Source organism: Armigeres subalbatus, chromosome 1, assembly GCF_024139115.2.
Source record: "Armigeres subalbatus isolate Guangzhou_Male chromosome 1, GZ_Asu_2, whole genome shotgun sequence".
Taxonomy (NCBI): domain Eukaryota; kingdom Metazoa; phylum Arthropoda; class Insecta; order Diptera; family Culicidae; genus Armigeres; species Armigeres subalbatus.
The window spans coordinates 248,109,854-248,132,035 of record NC_085139.1 but is presented as its reverse complement, the minus strand read 5'-3'; the positions used below and the strand labels follow the sequence as shown (position 1 = coordinate 248,132,035).

Here is a 22,182-nt window from a genome sequence, read left to right as displayed (position 1 = left end):
AATCGGATCCCAGATTCGACGGGTAGAAATTTTTCAAACGCTCAAATTTCGAAACCGGTTACCGGTCGAGCAATTCATACCCACCACAATTCACAAACAAATTTTGCCGCTCGTCAACGGGTAGCAAGCACTTCAGTAAATTCCAATTTTCCAATGTACCTACGTATGCAAACATCGCTGCTGGTAGACCAAATTTCTCTTCTCAAAATGAGGTTTATACCCATGTCCCAACGGAAAATAACGGTCATGTTGTTGATTCAGGTAGCATGACTGCTTCCGATTTTGATTTTTAACTGAACAATTTGCATCACATGATTGATGCAATGTTCAAAGCAAATACCATTCCTGAAGCTGTTCAGGTTGGTATAAAGTACACACAAAAATTGTTATCGGACTCTGTTTCAATGGATCCAAATAATTGTGTGAAAGTTCTAAATTGGAATGCCTGCTCTCTAAAGGGTAAGGAAGATGAATTATTCAACTTCCTTTCAGTTCATAATGTGCATATTGCCATTATAACTGAAACGTATTTAAAACCAGGACTCTCCATTAAAAGAGATCCAAACTATTTTATCTACAGAAATGATCGTCTTGACAGCGCCTGTGGTGGGGTCGCCATTGTCATTAATAGACGTATCAAATATAAATTATATTCTTCGTTTGAAACCAAAGTTTTCGAAACCTTGGGAGTTTCTGTTGAAACAAATTTTGGACAATTTTCCTTCATTGCAGCCTACTTGCCTTTTCAATGCAATGGGCAGCAAAGAATTTGTTGAAAGCTGATCTTCAAATTCTGACTCGCAACAAATCAAAAATTCTTCGTAATTGGTGACTTCAATGCAAAAACACCGTTCATGGAATAATGCTTAAAGCAATTACAATGGTAAAATTTTATTTGAAGATTGTTCTGCGGGATATTATACTATTCAATATCACGATGGACCAACTTGTTTTTCTTCCAGTCGAAAACCTTCTACAATTGATTTAGTTTCAACGGATTCAAGTCAGCTGTGTGGCCAATTGGTAACTCATGCTGACTTTGACTCTGATCACCTTCCTGTGACGTTTGAAAACTCACAAGAAGCCATTAACAATCCAATCAGCTCTACTTTTAATTATCATAGAGCTGATTGGGATTTATAAAACGTATATCGATAGGAATTTTGATGTTGATATTCCTCTCGATACCAAAAGTGATATTGATAATGCTCTCGTATCTTTGACAAATCTAATTGTCGAAGCCAGAGGCATTGCAATTCCGAAATGTGAAGTTAAATTCAACTCCATTATTATTGACGACGATCTTCAGCTACTGATCCGTCTTAAAAATGTGAGAAGAAGGCAATACCAAAGAACTCGCGATCCCGCGTTGAAAGTTATTTGGCGAGATTTGCAAAATGAAATTGAAATTAAAAAACGTTTCGTTATTCTGAGAAATACCAACTTTGAGAATAATGTCTCGAAGTTGGATCCCAGTTCGAAACCCTTTTGGAAAATTCTTAAAAATCCTCAAAAGCCAATTCCAGCGCTTAAAGAGGGAAATAAAATTTTATTAACAAATGGCGAAAAGGCTCAAAAACTTGCTCAGCAGTTCGAGAGTGCCCATAATTTTAGTCTCGGTCTCACTAGTCTAATTGAGGATCAGGTTACACGGAGCTTCGAAGACATTCTCAATCAAGAGAATGTTTTTGACCCTTCGTTGGGAACCAATTTGGATGAAGTGAGATCTATTACTAGAAAATTTAAATATATGGAAGCTCCGGGTGATGATGGTATTTTCTACATACTTATCAAAAAGCTTCCTGAGAGCTCTTTATCATTTTTGATTAATTTATTTAACAAATGTTTTCAATTGGCATACTTTCCAGATAAATGGAAAAACACCAAAGTTGTTCCAATTTTGAAGCCGGACAAAAATCCAGCTGAGGCTCCTAGGAGTCCTAGTTATCGCCCAATCAGTTTGCTTTCTTCAATAAGCAAACTGTTTGAAAAGATTATTTTAAATAGAATGATGGTTCATATTAATGACAATTCTATTTTTGCTGATGAGCAATTTGGTTTTCGCCATGGGCATTCAACCACTCATCAGTTATTAAGAGTTACGAACTTAATTCGGCTCAACAAATCTGAAGGATATTCGACTGGAGTTGCTCTTCTTGATATAGAGAAAGCATTTGACAGTGTTTGGCATGAAGGTTTGATTGTAAAATTGATGAATTTTAATTTTCCTCTGTACATCATTAAACTGATCCAAAATTATTTATCAGATCGTTCACTGCAGGTAAACTATCAGAATACTAAATCTGATAGATTACCTGTAAGGGCTGGTGTCCCCAAGGCAGCATATTGGGGCCCATATTGTATAACATTTTTACTTCTGACTTACCTGATTTACCACCAGGGTGTCAAAATCTTTGTTTGCAGATGACACGGGCCTTTCAGCCAAAGGGCGAAGCCTTCGTGTCATTGTAGTAGATTACAAAAAAAGTTTGGATATTTTCTCCACTTACTTGCAAAATGGAAAATTTCCCGAATGCTTCCAAAACTCAGCTTATAATTTTCCCACATAAGCCGAGAGCTTCTTATTTGAAACCTTCTAGCAGACATATTGTCACTATGAATGGGGTTCCAATTAATTGGTCTAGCGAAGCTAAATATTTAGGACTTCTGCTAGATCAAAAATTAACTTTTAAAAATCACATTGAAGGCCTTCAAGCCAAATGTAACAAATATATTAAGTGCCTATATCCACTTATAAACAGAAAATCAAAACTTTGTCTTAAGAACAAACTTTTGATTTACAAACAAATTTTTAGACCTGCCATGTTGTATGCTGTGCCAATATGGGCTAGTTGCTGCAATACCAGAAAGAAGGCACTCCAGAGGATTCAAAATACAATTTTGAAAATGATTCTGAAGTTGCCTCCGTGGTATAGTACCAATGAACTTCATAGAATTTCTAATATTGAGACATTGCAACAAATGTCCAACAAAATAATTTCCAATTTTAGACAAAAATCGTTGCAATCTTCTATTGCAACGATTAACTCCTTGTACCCTTAGTATAAAATAGGTTAAGTTTAGTTTAAGTAGAAAACATTGTAATTCCTACATGGTTCAATTCAACCAGAGGAAAAAAATTCTAACTGCTAGAGGCAATTGAAATGTATTAATAATAACTAAAAGCGTAACATAGCAAATAAGGATGATAGTGTTAAGAAAACACGGAACACCTAGTCTAAGAGATGAATACATGTATTAGATAATTAGCAAATAAAATTAGTTAAAAAAAAAAAAAAAAAAAAAAAAAAATAAAAAAAAAAAAAAAAAAAGGACATCGATATACACTGGAAACAACGAAATTACTACAATTGTACACCGAACAAAGTCGCCACTGCATAAGCGCAGCATCTCGAGGCAGCGTTGCCGGAAGAGGGTGAGCTCGATGGGGCCCCTCAGCAGTCCGGAATACGGTCAAAGCAGCCATTAACGACGCAGCGGAGAACAACGTCCGGTATATGGGACGAAGTCGACGGAACGAAGAGGGCGGTTACCCTCCAATAGCGTTTCCGAACTAAATCTATCACATGTTGTACATATGCATAATCGAGTTTCAGACATAGGCCTTGGAAGGTTTTAGCACGCTGTTCTCCAGGGCTTTCTTCAGTTTATTCATCTCGACGTCAACAAACCCACGCAATACAACTTGATTTGACTGGTTTCCAATGTACTTCCAAGGCCTACAAAATCGGCCGGTTTGCAAAATCCCAGACAGTTGAATAGTTGTACCTCGTGGACTTACCAAATTGCCGAGCTACTACGAAAGCCTGCCCGAAGCGTGCGGAGTTCTGCGAAATCATCAGGAAGGCATCCATAAAAAAATGATAGGAATCCAACCTGGGCCCGGGTCGCAAAGGTAAACAGTCGTCCAGGACGGAGATCTTTTGCTTAGAACCCATAAGTAATTAAATGATGAAACAAATAATATCTTTAATATTTTCGAGAAAAGAATGGATTTGGGTTTCAATCAAAGTTTCCCTAAATAATGCATATTAACAGATCACTTGCTATAGAAAACATGTCTTTGCTATCAATGTTGATTGATTGCATCGGACAAGTCTGCTGAAACAGAAAATTATTGAACGCCAACAAGTGCTCAGAACAGCGAGCGCCACGCAGAGTAGCATGACTCACTTCCATCCTACAATACCAGATCAACCAGTCTGGAGAAGAACCACGTTGTATGTTTCTATTTACAAACAATGCAATACACGCCATCCTATAATATGGTGGTAGTTAAAAGCTGACGATATTCAAGCGTCCGGCAGCACATCTGCGATCCATTCAATTATAGACCGGCGGCGGCGGGGAAGCACAAATAAGAAAGAACGAATGGTGTTGTGCTGAACATGGTTACTCTTTCTCGATACGCTCCATCGCCTCCCAAGAAGCTGGAGTTGTAAGGGATCGTTCAAAAATTACGTCCATCGTTTTTCGGCATTTTCAACCCCCCTCCCCCCTCCTGTCACAAACTGTCACAAATAATTGACCCCCCCCTCCCCCTGTACGTACATATCTCATTTATATTTTAGCGATTACTGTGGTTTATCTTTTTCGTACATTATTTTCACAATAACATAGTGAGTTTTGTCCCTTACTAACAGTTTGAATGTTTTTAAAATGCAAGTTGTTTCTAAAATGCTTTCAGTATTTTTTTCTTGTGGACGGACGTCACATAAGACGAACCCCCCTCCCTCCCCCTGTCACAAACTGTCACAAAACTCTGACCCCCCTCCCCCCCTCAAACCTTGGACGTAATTTTTGAACGGCCCCTAAGCAATTCCTTTCTATTTATCTCCATTGACTCACCAATGTTATCAAACGTTGTTTTCCTTAAAAAGGTGTACAGGAATGTAAAATGCAGCTGCACTACTAACCTTCGTGAATCGTTGGCTGCAGTTGTACAAATGCGTCATCATCTTGTTCCGCGTTTTCCATTCAATGTTGACAATGATGCTGATGACCAGGGCTTCATTATCAGTAAGTCAACAGCATGTGAGAACTGAGCTGAGGTCTATAATCTGTCTTAATTTTGAAGGTCACAGATCAAATAACGCGTTTGTATAGCGAAGATTATTCTAACGATTCCAAACACACAAGTTAAACACATCAAAATTGATCTTCCGTTCGTCCTCAGCTTTACCTTCACTAATGACCACAATTCAGTTTTCGGAATTACGTTGACGATCACCAAACCGATTGTGATCAGGGTCAGTCAGGCGTCCAAGCACTTGAGAACCAAGAATGAAACAATCAATCGTTAGGTGCGCGCGCGATCACTCATAATAGATGCTGTTTGAGGAATCGTCAAACGAGAACTGACCGCGGTCGAGTGGGTGCTAACGTTTTCCTTCATCTCATCTTAACTCCAGCACGCAGAGCGCCTTTGACTGGCGCGCGCGCGCGATCATTCGTTAGAGAAATTCTACACTCGTGTGATCGTGCCATGCTCAGGAAAAAGGGTTGTGAAGGTGCATTATTTTGCTCAACGCCTATGGCCAAGGAGCAACTAACAACAATGAATTAGCGGGAAGCCCTCATTGTTTTCATTCACAAATCATAACCCTAGATACCTACATCCACACAAATAGAACGGAAACAACGCGCATCGGCTTTCGCTCTCACGCTCTTCTCGTGTTTACAGCTCGAGAGCACCATCAGACTTACTTGCGCGGGGTCTCAGACTCAGCCCGTCGGTACCCGATGCGCCAAGGTGATCGTGTCGCGTTAATCTGCGATTCTAGACCTTTGCGTTGTATTGGATCAGTCTTGAACATGAATATGTTTGCGATGTTCTTTCTGTATTGATGCGGATACTGTGAACACATTTCATGTGGAACGATAGCGTTAAAGCTAACAGTAAGTGAGCATATAATTACATAATTACTAATGTTGAAGACTTGTGCTTTAAAGCATGAGTCATGATGGTCCGAGAAAAGGGCTCTTTTTCTATTGATTCAAATGAAAGAATTTTTATTATTACCTTGAGAAGTCTAACTTATACAGTTCTAGTTTGAGTGCAAAACGAGAATAAGCAACTATTTGTTTGCTAGAATTTGTTAATAGCCTTTAATGCACGTTACTGATTTCAAACCGGTATGCATTATGATCGTCATATCTCTGATCGAAATGTCTTGGCCGGGTGGGGTACTTCATGTATGTACTATTTCTGAAGGATGGCGTTGACCTTTCACAGGTCTCATGAAAATTGAAAACGAGCATGTAGTTTTGAAATCAATACCTACTCCTGTTACGCTTTAATTGAAAGCTCTTTATCGCTGGCGGCGCCAGAGCTTTGGTAATGGCGGGGCACCAGCATTTTTGGTTCATTTATAACATGGCGTCAGTAGTAAGAACCATAATTGGAGAGGTTAATCAGTCAAGCGACAAATCAATTTAAAAAAAAAATGTCAGTTGATTACAATTACGAAATTTCAATTGCTTTTTATCGTCTATAGATTGTTTAGTAATTTATTCAACACGTCTCTATTAATTCTTTGGAATGTGTTTGTCTAAAAACTTCCAATTTCTGAGAATATTCGAAGAAGTATTCAGATTCAAAACCGGGTTTTACTACTGTCCAGAATTCTTCAGGTGTCTCAAGAATTCTTTGAGAATTACCTTCTAACATTTTTTTTCGTAAATATCTTAAATAATTCATTCAGGAATTCCTTCAAGAACTCTTTCGAAAATTATTTCAGGAATTTCTTTGGATACCATCGGGAAATCTATTTTCTCGTGAATTTCTTCAGTAATTCTTCCGGAATTTCCACCGAGAATTCTTCCCAACATTCTAGGACGGAATTTCAGGAATTTCCTTAGAAATTTCTTACGGAATTTCCGACATTCTAAAATTACTCCAAAAATTCGCCAGAAAATCCTTTGAAATTGAGGAATTTCCTTGAAAATTCAAAAAAAAAATTCAAAAATTTCTAAGGAAATTTTTTTACGATTTATTTTAGAGATTTGTTTAGAAATTCTTTAAGAATAATGTTTGTCGAGCAAAGTCTGACATAATTTCATTCATTTATTTAGTCTACATCTAAACAGATAACACTGAATCAACAATTTGACGCCACAATACACGGTTCGAGGCCACACCTCTCCATCCTCGAATGCGCTCCACGCTCGCCAAGTCGTTTTGCACCTGGTCTGCCCACATCGCTCGCTGCGCTCCACGCCGTTTCACAGGCACGAATCGGAAGGGAACGGTGGTGGTGCGGTGGCGAATCTTTTTTGACCGCAGTTTCTTCTGGAGCCCGTAGTAGGCCGGACTTCCACAGATGATGCGCCTTCGTATTTCACGACTAACATTGTTGTCAGCCGTTAGCAAGGATCCGAGGTAGACGAATTCCTCGACCACCTCGAAGGTATCCCCGTCTATAGTAACACTGCTTCCCAGGCGGGCCCTGTCGCGCTCGGTTCCGCCCACAAGCATATACTTTGTCTTTGACGCATTCACCACCAGTCCAACTTTTGTAGCTTCACGTTTCAGGCGGCTGCCACCTTTGCAAATGTTCGGCCGACAATGTCCATATCATCCGCGAAACAAATAAATTGACTGGATCTGTTGAAAATCGTACCCCAGCTGTTACACCCGGCTCTCCGCATGACACCTTCTAGCGCAATGTTGAACAACAGGCACGAAAGTCCATCACATTGTCTTAGTCCCCGGCGCGATTCGAACGAACTGAAGTGTTCGCTCGAAATCTTCACACAGTTTTGCACACCATCCACCGTTGCTTTAATCAGTCTGATAAGCTTCCCAGGGAAACTGTTCTCGTCCATAATTTTCCATAGCTCTACGCGGTCTATACTGCCGTATACCGCCTTGAAATAAACGAACAGATGGTATTCACGACATTTTTAAAGGATTTGCCGTACAATAAAGATCTGGTCCGTTGTCGAGCGGCCGTCAACAAAGCCAGCTTGATAACTTCCCACGAACTCATTCACTAATGGTCACAGACGACGGAAGATGATCTGGGATTTCACTTTGTAGGCGGCATTAAGGATGGTGTTCACGCACATCGAACGCAAATTTCGGAATCAACCCGGTTTTTGATTTATTGAGCGATGCGCGGTGATATGATCAATACAAGAACACTAGTTTTACGCGATATACAAAACTGCAATTTATTGCAATCGAATGACACACTTTATTTGGGGAACTAAGTACGAGTGGTGTATTTCGTAACGAAAGTACCGAACGCGGCGGAGGTTTATTGCTAACTAATATATCAGCTGTTTCTCATCTGCTGGTGGTTTTGAGCAAAGCAGCAGACGATCGTGAGGCGATCGGCACCTACCTAGCAGTATACGGTACGGCGGTCGCCGGGCATTCTAACTGCGAGAATGAGTGACCACACGCTAGGGTGGCTCTCGCAACATAGCTACAAAAACTAATTTAGTGTTTTGGCACAATCATAGCCGGCCGCCTTGAAACCTATGGATTTCAATTTCACTACTTGATTAATCTAATTACTTCCTAAATTCAATAGCAGACCTAATTCAATACTAATTTTGTAATTTCACTAGGCGTTGGTACAAACTGACGGTGCTGTTCTGCGACGGATGATACTGGTTGAACTACGATGGTTTCATTGGGCTTCGAATGGTTGACTGTATTTCGGAATGGTTCTCTTGATCTTCGAGAATGCCGTCCACAAAACGGCTGGTGGGAATGATGTTTGCTTTGGGGTTTCTTGCTATGGGTAACGACTGCATCTCTTGCTTGGATTCATCTGCGGTTGCTGGTTTCTTGGATACCTCTGCGACTTGATTGCTGACGGTGAAACGGATGACGGTAGTGCTTCTTCGGGGGTGTGGTCGATTGCCTCGTGCATACGGACAATGGGCATCGATCGCTGGTGGGAGGTCCTCTTGGTTGTTTGCGGTTGTCCTCGACGACGACGGATAGGCATCAAACGTTGCTGAAAATGAGAGGGTGCTTTTTCACTTGGATTTATGTACAATACAACAACTTGCCTGGAGCGGAGGCCCTCGTGGCCTCCACGGCCGCTACCAGCGGCGGTGACGATGTCCAACGGTTGGGAAGGGTTGAAAATTCGACCATATCGTTACCAAGGGTCCTGACGGTTGCGGTGAGCTCATACCGCGCCATGGAGCTGATCCGGTTGCCACAGAATTGTCGATGAGTTGGCCAAACTTCGATTAAGACTGCAGCTTCTGGACCAGTGATTGATGTCAGGATATACCTCGGCGAAATGTGACAAATTAGCCATGCAACAAAATAGAGCCGGGGCCGACTCAAACGGATTACTCTAACTAGAGTTCGATGGACAGGACTTCTTGAGGACGCTCACAACTACCATCACCAACATGCGTTTGTACCTCTGACTGGGGGTTCATGGAAATAGTCTTGGACTGATGGGGTTGGCTCCGAACGATCGACTGTCCCGGGGACCCGGGACAGGTAGAATAGCGGTGGAGTGCGGAGGCCACAAGGACCTCCGCGGGTGCCGAAGCACCACCGGTGGAGGCGAGTTATGCCTCTTCGCTGGTTGAGTTTGCGTTGTCCCGTATAGGGAGTACGCAAATCTTCGAGATTGCTCTTCGGAAGACCCCATTCGTAGTGCGCACGTCTACTACACGGATGTTATCGTCTGAGCCACGGAAAATGGCAGTCACACGACCCAAATTCCATTTCAGCGGCGGAAGCCGCTCGTCCATCAGCAGAAGCATAGTGCCGACGGAAATGTTGTCACGTTGGCGTGTCCACTTTGTGCGGTTGTGCAGGTCGGAAAGGTACAATGTGGTCCACGTTTTCCACAGCTTCTGGGAAAAGTCCTGCGCCCTTTGCCAGACGGAGAGACGGTTGGTTGGAAAATTGTCCAGATCGGGTTCAGCGATGGCAGTTAGTGGACGCTGTATCAGAAAATGCCCAGGTGTGAGCGCTTCGTAATCTCCAGGATCGTTACTGAGCGGAGTGAGGGATCTGGAGTTCAAAACAGCTTTGATCTGCGTGAGCACGGTTTGCATTTCATCGTACAACAGCGTCCGGGTTCCGATGACCTTCTTGAAAGCGTTCTTGAAGCACTTCACGGCGGCTTCCCAAAGACCGCCAAAGTTCGGCGACCTTGCTGGGATGAACTTGAATTCAATCCCTTCATTCGCGGCGTTGCAAGCTACGGCGTTCTGGAATTGCTGCTGCTCAAACAAGTTCAACAGCTGTCGAAGTTCCCGCTTTGCTCCAACGAAATTCGTGCCATTGTCACACATTATGAGGACCGGTCGTCCTCGCCGGGCGGTGAAACGTTTTAGTGCTGCCAAAAACGCCTCCGTTGTGAGATCGGAGACTAGTTCTACATGAACTGCCTTCGTTACAAGGCAGACGAATACCGCAACGAAGCATTTAACTGGAGTACTTCGGCGATGGGGGTAGGAAACTAGAAACGGACCGCAGTAATCCACACCGACCTTCAGGAATGGCGGTGCCGGTGTAACCCTTTCTGGTGGCAGTTCAGCCATCAGTTGTTCCAAACATCTTGGTCTAACGCGGAAGCAGGTGACACATTCGTGGAGAACTTTACGCACCAGGTTTCGGATGTTGGGGATCCAGAATCTTTCTCTGGCGCTTGCGATGACGACTTGTTGTCCGGAGTGAAGCAATTTCACGTGGTAATGGCGGATTACCAACGTAGCGAGAGGATGACGTGGATCAATAATGATTGGATGCTTCCGGTTTTGCGAAACAGTTGCATTCCGGAGCCGGCCGCCAACGCGAAGTATACCATCTCGTAGTATGGGGTGGAGTGATGCTATTCTAGAGGAGTCCTTTACCTGATCCTCCCGGGACAGACTTGCAATCTCCTGGGGAAAGCATTCTTCTTGGGAGAGGTGAACCAGTTGCAGTAGAGCATCTTCGTATTCTTGCGTGCTAATGTAGCCGAGTTTCCTGGAAGTTCGGTGCGTTCTTTGCGAGTTGTGACGGAAACGACGTAATAAAGCCACCAGTCGAACGAGAGAAAATAGTGTCGACCGTAGCGAGAATATTTCGTTTGGTGTAGTGACTTGCAGTGGCAGGGCTACGGATTTCCGTTCTTCAAGAGAGGCTGGATCAAAGTGTTCAACGCTGACATTTGGAGTTGCAGGCCAGAAGCTTTGACTTTGATGCAACCAAACAGGTCCGTTGAACCAGAGTGGCTGGTACTCTAGCTGTGTGGCTGATATTCCTCGCGAAAGAACGTCTGCTGGATTCTCAATGCCTGCAACATGATTCCACACGCCGCCTTTCGTCAGGTGCTGGATCTCGGACACCCTATTCGCCACAAAGGTTTGCCATCGCGATGGTGCCGACGCAATCCAGAATTTTACGATGTTGGAATCGGTCCAGAAGTACGACGGAATTACCAGTGAGGTGGCTTGACTGACTTTCTCGTACAAATGACTGAGAAGCAGGGCGGATGACAATTCAAGACGGGGCGTAGTCTGCCTACGTTTCTTCTTCTTCAGGTCCTCTAGTGGCGCTACTCGTGACTTGGCCATCATTAGCTGGACACGCACAGAACCGTCCGCGTAAGTACAGCGAAGATACAAACAAGCGCCGTATGCGCTATCTGAAGCGTCGCAGAATCCGTGCCATTCGGTTGCGACACACTCTTGGGTATATCCAACCCATCGTGGAATGCTAATGGATTCCAGAGAACTAAGATTCCGTCGGTAGTCCAACCAAAACGCCTGAAGGTTTTTTGGGAGCGGGTCATCCCAGTTTAGTTCCAGCTTCCATAGTGTCTGGATAAAGATTTTAGCTTCGGCGACGACTGGCCCTATCAGGCCCAATGGATCGAAGAGCTTGGACGCGTCGGAAATCACAACTCGTTTTGTAACCACCGACGTTGTATTCCACTCGGGCATGGTGAAACGGAAGTTATCGGTTCTGGTGCACCAGACGAGACCCAACGTTTTCACGGTTGAAATTGGAGGTGACGAGTCCATTTCGAATTCCGCTCGATGATCACAACGATCAGGCTGCAACTCCCTTAGCACCTCTTCACAGTTGGAGTTCCACTTGCGTAGTGTGAATCCAGCGGAGTCTGTGAGGGCGATTGTGTCTTCGACCAGCCGTTTTCCTTCTTCGGGGTTATCGACGCCAGTGATCATATCGTCGACGTAAAAATCTTTCCGCAGCACCTTTGCTGCGCCAGGATGTGTAGCTTCTCCGTCTTCTGCTAGCTGAACCATACAACGTGTAGCTAGAAAAGGAGCGGAAGCGGTGCCGTACGTAACGGTCGTGAGCTGAAACACTTCGATAGGTTCGTCGGTGCCGTTCCTCCACAAAATCAGCTGCAATTTTTGATCACGTGGACACATCTTGATCATCCGATACATTTTTGTAACATCGGCCACAATGCCGATCCGGTGAAGACGGAATCGAGCATGAATCGAGATTAGGTCGTCCTGGACCACAGAGCCAATCATTAGCCCGTCGTTGAGCGAAAGACCAGACGAAGTTTTGCACGAAGCATCAAATACTACCCGCAATTTTGTTGTTGTGCTGTCCGGCTTCAAGACGGCGTGATGAGGCAAAAAGTAGTGTGCCGCCCCAGAGAAATCTTCTTCGCGTATCATTTCCATGTGCCCCATTGTCACGTACTCCCTCATAAACTCGCAATACTGCTTCTTCAGCTGAGGGTTGTTCGATAGCCTTCTCTCCAGACTAAGGAACCGCCGTTCCGCCACAGCTCTGGAGCTACCTAGCTGACCGATTACGTGGTCCTTCCTAGGCAGGTTCACGATGAAACGACCATCTACGTCGCGTGTAGTGGTTTTCTTGAACAACTCCTCACATGTGGACTCTTCCACGGAATAGGTACTCGCTAGATGACAGCTCTCGAGATCCCAGAAACGAGTGAGCTGTTCTTGAAGATCGGACATGGAACACAACGCGGTGGATGTGGCGGGTACGGAGATCGAGCTACTAGGAATACGTCCGGATACAACCCAACCGAAAACGGTGTTTTGGAATGTTGGGCCGTTCTCGCTGAGCCTGAACCTTCCTTCCTGCAGCAGGTCGAGGTAATACTCGGCACCGATTATCATATCGATGTCCGATGTGTGGTAGAACTCAGGATCAGCTAATACGATGCTCTCCGGGAGATTCCACTGGCAAGTTTCAAACCCTTCACATGGGAGTGGAATCGTCAGCTTCGGCAGGACGTTGAACCGCATAACTTCCTCGAACTCCGAAATGCTATCGAAACGTGGGCTGATTGTACCGCTAACAGCTTTCTTCGACACGCTCCCGGTATTACCGATGCCCTTTACCGGTAGATAATTCGGGAACTCTTTAAGCTTCATGCGTCGACAAAACTCGGACGAAATAAAACAATACTGCGAGCAGGAATCGAGTAGTGCCCTGGCAAGCATCGAGCTTCCGTTGGCATCGCAGATCCGCACAATGGCAGTGGAGAGAAGAACTTGACGTGTGGAGGTCTTGGTTTGTGTTGGTAGGGCTGTGGTGTGTTGCAGTGTGTTTGGATAGTCTGTGGCGAACTGTGGGTTGGTGCTATGCGATTGTGTATTGACAACTGGCAATGAAGTGGAAGGTTCGGTGTGGTTTGTGGTTGGTGCTTTCTGGTGTGTTGGTGGTTCCGATTGCGTATGCTGTGTCTGTTGGTGGTGTTCACTTGGGGGTCTCTTCATCGTCTGTGGAACGGATGACTTCGTGCTGGCACTGTGCATCTCTGTGTGGAGGAGGGAATGATGCTTCTTCCCGCATTGACGACACGAACCTTTGCTGCAGTTCCGGGAAAAATGACCTGACGATAAGCAGTTCATACACAGACCGTTCCTCCGCACTGCATCGTACCGCTCCGAGATCTTCAGCTTCATGAACCGCTTGCACGAAAACACAGGATGAAATGGTTCGGAACAAAAGCAACACCGACCAATGGACGTTGAGGAATGGCTGACACTTATCTTCGGCTTCTTCAAATCGGTGGAGACTGAATGACTCGATCCAACTGATTGAAGAACCGCACAATGATTCTTCAGGAAGTTCCGGTAGGCAGGCACTTCCTTGGAGTTGTGCGACGATTCCCAAAATCGCAGCGTGACTCCATCCAACCTTGAGCAAACCATGTGCACTAGAATCGTGCTCCAGCCGTCGGTGGCTTCTGAATGCATCGCGATATGACACCCAGTCTCGTAGCCTGCCGTCGAACGTTGGGAGCTTTATCTCCGGAAGTTTCACCCTAGAAATGCTTGTTCCGGTAGCCACGACTGACGAAGAACTCCCTGGCGGTTTTCTAACACGCCGATCTACCAACGCGGCCTTAGCCTTGCAGAAGCGGTTCTCCACGTCCGTAGCGATGGCTAAATTGTCTTCTTCTCGCTTCCTCGATTCACTCTCCAGCCTTACTTTGCGAGCTTTCTCCGGTTCATCTGGATTGGCGGTTGCCTCATCAGCAGCTTCATCCAGCAACACCTCCACTTTATCACGCACCACAAAAAACTCAGACACACAATTTTCCAACAGCTGCAAACGAACTTCAACTTCTTTTTTGTCTCGTTCTTCGTCAAAGTCTTGCACGAACTTCTCCACCAGCACTAAACTGTTCAGAAGGCGCTTCTCCTTCTTAAGCAAACTTCTTAAGTCTTCGGGCATGATTGTCACTTAGTCACTCGCTAGTCACCCCGAAATCACTGTACAAAGTCTGCACTAAGAAGTTCGTTTGCACTGGGAACACTACACTGCACTTTACAATCTCCTCCGGCTGCACTGATGACAACAAATCGACCGTATGTTCTACGCGCCGCGAGACGAACTGACCACCCAAATTGACAACAGCGAAAGGAATTCAACCAACGGAAATCGAGCCAACCAGGTATCAGCGGAATCCAAGACCAACTAGCAACGAACGAACCACAGGGACCAGATTCACTTCGATCAAAAACACAATATTTCACATGCAAAATGGAATTTATTTTTAATCGTCGCACAGTGTATCCAACCCACAGTCTAATGGCTCCCGTCATGCATCGCAAGCCACAGACCACACATGCAATGGTGTACTTCCCTTTATCTGCAGCCAGTCCGTAGTCGCCCAAATCGGTTCGCTCAAATGTCGCCACCCACTCTACGACGATTCGCCAATTGCCTGCCAAGGATTCGCTTTCACAGCAACAGCTCAGCACCAATCTTCCGCAATAGTAATCCGCATCCAAACTTGAATTTATTCTTCGCCACCCAAGATGGCAATCCCAGCGCGCCAACGAATCACTCGAAATGGCGAATTTCTTTGCAAGCACTTTGTTTGCACTCCACAAAGGCACTTATTGTCCGCACTAGTGCACAGCCTTATGTGCCGACACCTTCCTAAAACAATTTTAAATACTGATGGCAGTGAGATATTGTAAAAATAAGGCGGAATATATTCAATTACTCAACGCAAAATAATTTAGGCAATCAACATAAATTTAAAATGTTGCATGTAGGAATTTTTGGGTTAATTTACTTTTCATCAATTTAAAAGTTATGTGAAATATCGCATACCCTTATCACGGTTTGGCGAAACCGTCGAAAACAGCTTAGTCAGATTTACTTAACTGGAGCGCGGTGGATTGACATGTTCAAACGTGCTCACATATTGGACAGTGTACGATATAGCGGTACATAGCCGCGATCGTCATTGATGATGATGCATTGGCGCAATGTATAGGACACTAAGGAAAGAATTTGTTTGGGTGAGGAGCGCGGAATAATAACTTAGCCAAAATGATAGAGACAATAAGAGTCTTCATTGAATCTACATACACGTATACAGGTGTATTGATATAAAGGGGTTTGTTGCCCCGTATGAAAAACAGAGAGAACATGATTTTGATCTTACCAATATAAACTTGAAAGGAAATATTGATATTAGGGTCTGAGTGCTTCGGAAAAGGAAGAGCCGACCCGAAGGGGTAATGATTCTTTTGGGAAAGGGAATATAATTCAAAGCCCAGTTGAAAGAAAGAGAAAATATTGATTGATTGATTTTAAGAGTATACTTAAAATCAAAGAGTAATACAAGCGGTAGCTGTTAATAGCTCGCCGGTATGGTGCGCTGTTTACAAAAGAACCCATGCTGGGTTCGAATACAGATGTTTAAGTGAAGGTTTTCACAACTCCGTTGGTTTAGTAGTATCATGCATTATGAAACATTTGGGACTTGTTGAACATTACTCTGTGAGATAGCAATGGTCAAGTTTAGGTGTAAAGAAAGGGGCAGGACTTAGAGATACTCATTTTATACAAAAGATATATTAGTAAATTGAAGTAGCCACTTGAATGTGTGCTCGAAATAAGAGAGTTTTAGAGAGTGGAAAGAGAACAGAATTTTTCCAAGAGAATTTCAAAGGGGGCAAAGTTTCGTAAAGTATGGAAGTCCAATATTAAGGCTGAATTAGCTAACTTATGACAAGAAATTAAATAACTATTGTAAAAATTTGGAATCAAAAGGAAGTTGTTTCGGAATTTATGGATTTTCAAATAAGCTGATGAAGCGTTTCGTGCAAAAGAGCTTTAGGGAGCATCCATAAAGAATGCAAAGTTGAGTAATGAATGGAACCTCAAAATCGAGGATATTTACGAAGTTAAAATTAAAACCACATAGTCTGAATAGATAAATGTGGGATGAGGAAAATGGTTACGTTACTTAAGGATTCTTGGACCTTTCGTGGGGTCCAAAGTCCAGTCTGATGCAATTCATGAAATCATTATGAAATTCAGAACTCGGATTGACTATAAATACCGTGCGCTTTTCCAAGCTCGGGGTCAGTCCCAAATATTCAGCAGCACCTTTATTGGAATTCGGCGCTTTCTAGGTTTCCCTAGCCGGCCTACCGAATACTCCAATTGAGTCAGGGTCAGTCCCAAATATTCAGCAGCACCTTTATTGGAATTCGGCGCTTTCTAGGTTTCCCTTGCCGGCCTACCGAATACTCCAATTGAATCAGGGTTGTCCCTTAGACACCTCGACACTCGTGACTAGTGCACGAATCGAGATCTAAGTTTAAATTAATTAACATTTTTGAAAAAACATAAGTGAACAGTTAAAAAGTCCGTCGCGGTAAAATCGAAAATCGGTGTTAGAGTCCTCTTGATAAGTATCGAAAAAAAGTGTTAGAAACTTGTGAAAACTTAGGAAAATAGTGCGAAATCCGTTGAAATGGATAATATTTGAGTTTAATTTCTAGGGAAAAAGTGTAATTATAAGAAACAAGTGTTACATAGTAGAAGAAAAGTATTATTGTAAGAACTAAATAGTGTTACATAAATAAAAGGTTCTTATTCCAATCGTAGTTGAGTGTTTGAACTAAAACCCGAAAACCAGTGCCGCGCCGTCGGCCCCTGAACACTTCATATATCGTGGTAGAAGCGTCTTAATATTCCGCTCAGGACATTTCCACTTCGTTTCATATGGTGACAGCGGAAAAGACTGTTTTCGCAACAGAGGAACGCTAATTTTTGATTAAGTGAAAATCAGTGCCGAAGAAAATAAGAACAAACATCAGATAAGTAGAAGTGGTTTGCGGAGAAAAATACAAAAAACGACCACAAGATCGAGCACCAGGTCTTAGATATGGAAACAACAATAATACATGGAATTTTAATATGGTAAGTAACAAACCTTTTCTTTAATTTGAATGCCTTAAAACATGTTGGATATTATTTCTCATCATCAATAGTGAAAATATTTGCTGATTTTGACATTATTCAAATAAATGTCAAGTTTGGACGATTCATTTGAAAAAGACTCTGAACAATTAGAACAAATTCGAGAATTCTTTTTAAGGAATTCGATAATTTAAACAAAAATAGAACCAGAACAAGGTCTTTACAGGGTATTTTCATAAATCAGAAATCTTAAAAGCGGCGTTAGAAGAATTCGAGAACATTGTCCAAAAATATGAACAATTAAACGAAACTGAAATTTGGAATGATTTAACAGATAAACTGGATATTGTGAAAAGAAATATGAAAATTGTATTCAAATATTAGAAAATACCAAAACAAAAAGAAATACGGAAAAGAACTCTGAAATTCAAGCAGGAAAATTTCATAATTTGAGGAATAGACGTGAGTGTTAGTGAAGATCATTTTCCAATTAGTATTGAGGATTTTTCGAATCTGAACGTGTCCATATCTGGCACAGATTTATATTTTGGACCAATACGTGATCCTAATCTTCTATCATCTACATTAAATAACGCTGATCAATCTGAAATCGATACCAAATCTTTGATATTAAACGAGCTACAAGAATTTAGTGTTAAATTTGAGCCGGTATACAAATCATTCTTGAACAAAATGGCTTACGAATTCCCCACAGAAAAAGCAATTAAATGCATTCCAGAATTTCGAGGAACAGCAGCTGAATTGGATGGCTTTTTGTTCCAAGCAGACTATTTTGCAAAATTCATTCCACCAAGGAATGATCAGAATGAGATCCATGAAACCGAAACGGAACTCATTCATGTAATATTATCCAAATTGAAAGGACCAGCAGCATTGCATTTCAAACGAATACATGCCGATACTTGGGTAGAAATTAGAGATAATTTGCAAAGAGAATTCAAAGGAAAATTGAAACTAGAAGAATTGTTTCAAAAGATTGAAACGTTGGAACAAGGGAAAACAGAGACCTTTCAAAGTTACAAAGATAGGGTGCTTACTATGAAACAACACATTGATGAATATGAAGCAAACAGAGGCGGCGGCGAAAATTCATACGCTCTCAGAAACTTACGACTCCATTTCTTAGGAGGGCTTAAAAATAGAAACTTGAAAAACTTAGCCAAAGCACATAAGGAGGATAGTTTGGAAAACTTGATAACTTATCTGCAGGAGGAATGTATAGATGTGGAGCAGATAGAACAAATTGAGCATAGATTGCAGGATGCTCATATTGCAGAATCACACAGACTTGAAAAAGAAGAGCAAAAATTCAACAACCAAAGAAAAACTTCGGAAATTTCAGAAACAGAAACAATTTTACAGCAACAGAAACATTGACCATGACGACAGAAATGATCAAAGGAATAGAAATAATGACAGAAACCATTTCAATGGGCAATCTAATAACTACCAGCAAAATCAGAACTACGGATATCCGAATAATAATAGTTATCGAAATCGAAATGATAACTATTCAAGAAATGACAGACATTACAATTCCCCTCGCAACGAACGAAATAACTTTGAACAAAATTCTTACAGAAATAACGGTAACCAATATGACAACAATCATAGCCAAAACAATAGAAACAATTCGAATCAAAATTATAGGAATGAATCACCGCATCAAAACAACGGAAATAGAAATTACTTTAATACGAACGGAAATTCAAACTCTGAAAACAGAAGATTCGAACCATTACGTGAAGGAAACTGGAATAACCGAAATTTTGAATACAATCAGAAGCAAAAAACTAAACCATGGGGTTTGGATAGGAAAAAGATAGACGGATCCCACTGTTTTATACACAAGTATATGATACTGATGCACAATACGAAGAAGAAGAAACAGGAAAATTATTTGCAACAAGCCCTATGTATGGAGGCTTTTCAACCGGTTTTTATTGGAAACTGGCAACCGCAGAAAATCCACAATACAATGAGAGATACTACTTGGATACAAGTATCTGTTATAATTTCATTCATCAGAGCACCGCAATCAAAGTCGGAGCAACAAAAATAGACCCATTCAAACATGCATGGATATGCGTAAATGGTAAACAAGTGCCATCCATTGGAACAATATGGATTCATTTAACAATAGGAGAACTAATCATACCGACAAAATTCCACGTGGTGGATAAATTAGGAGTACCAGCCAAAATTGGGTACAAATTTGCTAAGGAGCATATCGAATCAACATACATGAATTTCGAGGAAACACGTTTTAAACTAAAAAGATCAGAGAACACTTCTCTAAATGTTTACGGATTTGTAAGCAAGGATTCAATAGAATATGAAGAAAGAGATAAGTACGAGAAAAACATCGATTCGGTTATCCAACAGAATAAACAGAATTATGACTTTAAAAGCGATATAGATTCCGAATCTATCACAACAGAATCTTCGAAACCCGAAACAACTGGATCATTCTCAGAAATAATTGAACCAATAATGGATGAATCAGGTAGATTTGAACTTTTTCCAAACAACAAGAATCAATTCGGAACCCACATAATGATGGTCTAGAAAATATCAACTTCAATGTCGACACAAAAGATAATACATGGAAAACATATCCTTACGAAGAGTTTGTAAAAGCAATGCCACAGCTTAGACAGAAATCAATAAGATTGACGACAAAAATACTTGAGGAATATGAAACAGATGCTACATTTTTAATAATTAACAGTCTATCAGCTTATAAAGAACTGAAGAATTTCATCGACCTTCCGTATGGTCTAAAACCACATTTAAATGGAAGAATTTGGTTCATTTCCTAATAAAAGAACTTGGGGTATATTAATGAATGGTACTAAGGAAACAGATTTTAACTCGAAAGTATTTTTCAAAGGACTCATAGATGGATTCCATAACGGTCCAGAATTTGCCAAGTTGGCGAAAATTATTCAAGTATTCTCCTTTAAAGATTTACTCGACACATTAAGTTTAGACATTTTAAGATACATAGCAGACACATTCAATAAGGAATTCATAGTGTACACTGCAGATAAAGACAACAATGGAGGCTATACTTACGACAGAAAATTAGCCAAACTAAACGAGGACATGGGATTTGTATTTGTAGCAAAATCAGATAAAACGTGTGGTCATATAGAAAAGCCACAAGACATTCAAAACTCAAACATTGCAGCTCAAGTTACAACGGAATTAACTTATGATAATGATAAATATTTCATGGAGTTGGCGTCAGTGGACAAGCCCATGAATAAAGTAAAATATTTAATAGATACAGGTTCTTCAGTAAACCTATTAAGATATGATTTATTAAGCTATGTAGGCGTTAAAAGTTTTAATACGGATGAGATAATTACACTAGTGGGTATAGAAAATGGTAGTAAAGTAACACTTGGGAGAGCAGACGTAGAATTACTTATCAATGGAATAAGATTTATAACTACTTTTCACTTAGTAGACAATTTAATAATGCCAGGTATCATTGGAATAGAATTCCTTAAACAATATGTATCAAACATTAGTGAAAACTTCAGAACAATTACTTTGAAAGCGGGTGCAAACCATTTCGATGTTTCGATATCAAGTAGAAACAACAATAGGTACGTGCATACTATTAACAAAATTCAAACAAGTACATTGATCAATCAAAACACGTATTTTAACCAATCCGAAAACGATTGGCAGCATAATAATGATGAGATATGTAAACCAAATCAAGTTATCAACAACATGAGTCCGGAATATGGATCGGATCATGCAGATGAATATTATTACGACGAAACTACAATGATTGAATCTTCCGACCAAACCTTGAATGATAATATGGGCGACAACGATATTGATGAATATGAAGAAAACGAATATCGGGAAGAGAATTCAGAAATACAATGGAAACCTGTGGATTTGGACTCCAACCAAGACTACAGCTTGGTAGAAAACAAGAATCGAAAGCAAATAAGAGGCAATGAACGCAGTAGTAAATTACTAGAAATAATCGACTTCAAGCATTTAAAGAAACCTAACTTCAACGCGATAGAAGAAATTATGGCGAAATATAGCGACGTATTTTATTTGAAAGAAGATAAGCTTACAATTACGAATGCTGCAATGCATGAAATTGAAACCACAACAAATGTACCAATTAATAAACGACAATACAGATTTCCAGAATCTACCAAGAAGCATATTAATGAAGAAATTGATGAAATGTACAAGCAAGGCATTATTAGGCCAAGTAAAAGTCCATGGAATGCACCTGTGTTATGCATTCCGAAGAAAGATTTTGATGAAGAAGGAAACAAGAAATATAGAATTGTAGTAGATTTTAGAGCGTTAAACTTGATCACGAAACCATTTGTATATCCAATTCCATTAATAGATGAAATAATGGACAATTTGGGGGATAGTGCATATTTTTCAACCATTGACTTAAAGTCAGGATTTTATCAGGTTCCAATTCA

At 41.5% G+C, this 22,182-nt stretch overlaps 2 protein-coding genes across 2 annotated transcripts in view; both read right to left on the bottom strand.

The window, feature by feature from the left end:
• Positions 1–5,393, bottom strand: part of LOC134212540 (platelet glycoprotein V) — a 32,998-nt gene extending 27,605 nt beyond the window's left edge. The window contains exon 1 of the mRNA XM_062690505.1: positions 4,938–5,393. Within this exon, the coding sequence (XP_062546489.1) occupies positions 4,938–4,979 (42 nt within the window). The 5' untranslated portion in view covers positions 4,980–5,393. The remainder of the gene's footprint in view (positions 1–4,937) is intronic.
• Positions 5,394–9,567: 4,174 nt separating this feature from the next.
• On the bottom strand, positions 9,568–14,689 carry LOC134207183 (uncharacterized). The gene is made up of 2 exons (XM_062682909.1): positions 14,150–14,689; positions 9,568–13,920 (listed from the first exon to the last, which is right to left on the bottom strand). Exons 1-2 carry the CDS (start codon positions 14,687–14,689, stop codon positions 9,568–9,570), a joined length of 4,893 nt encoding a protein of 1,630 aa, XP_062538893.1.
• Between the last annotated feature and the right edge of the window lie 7,493 nt (positions 14,690–22,182).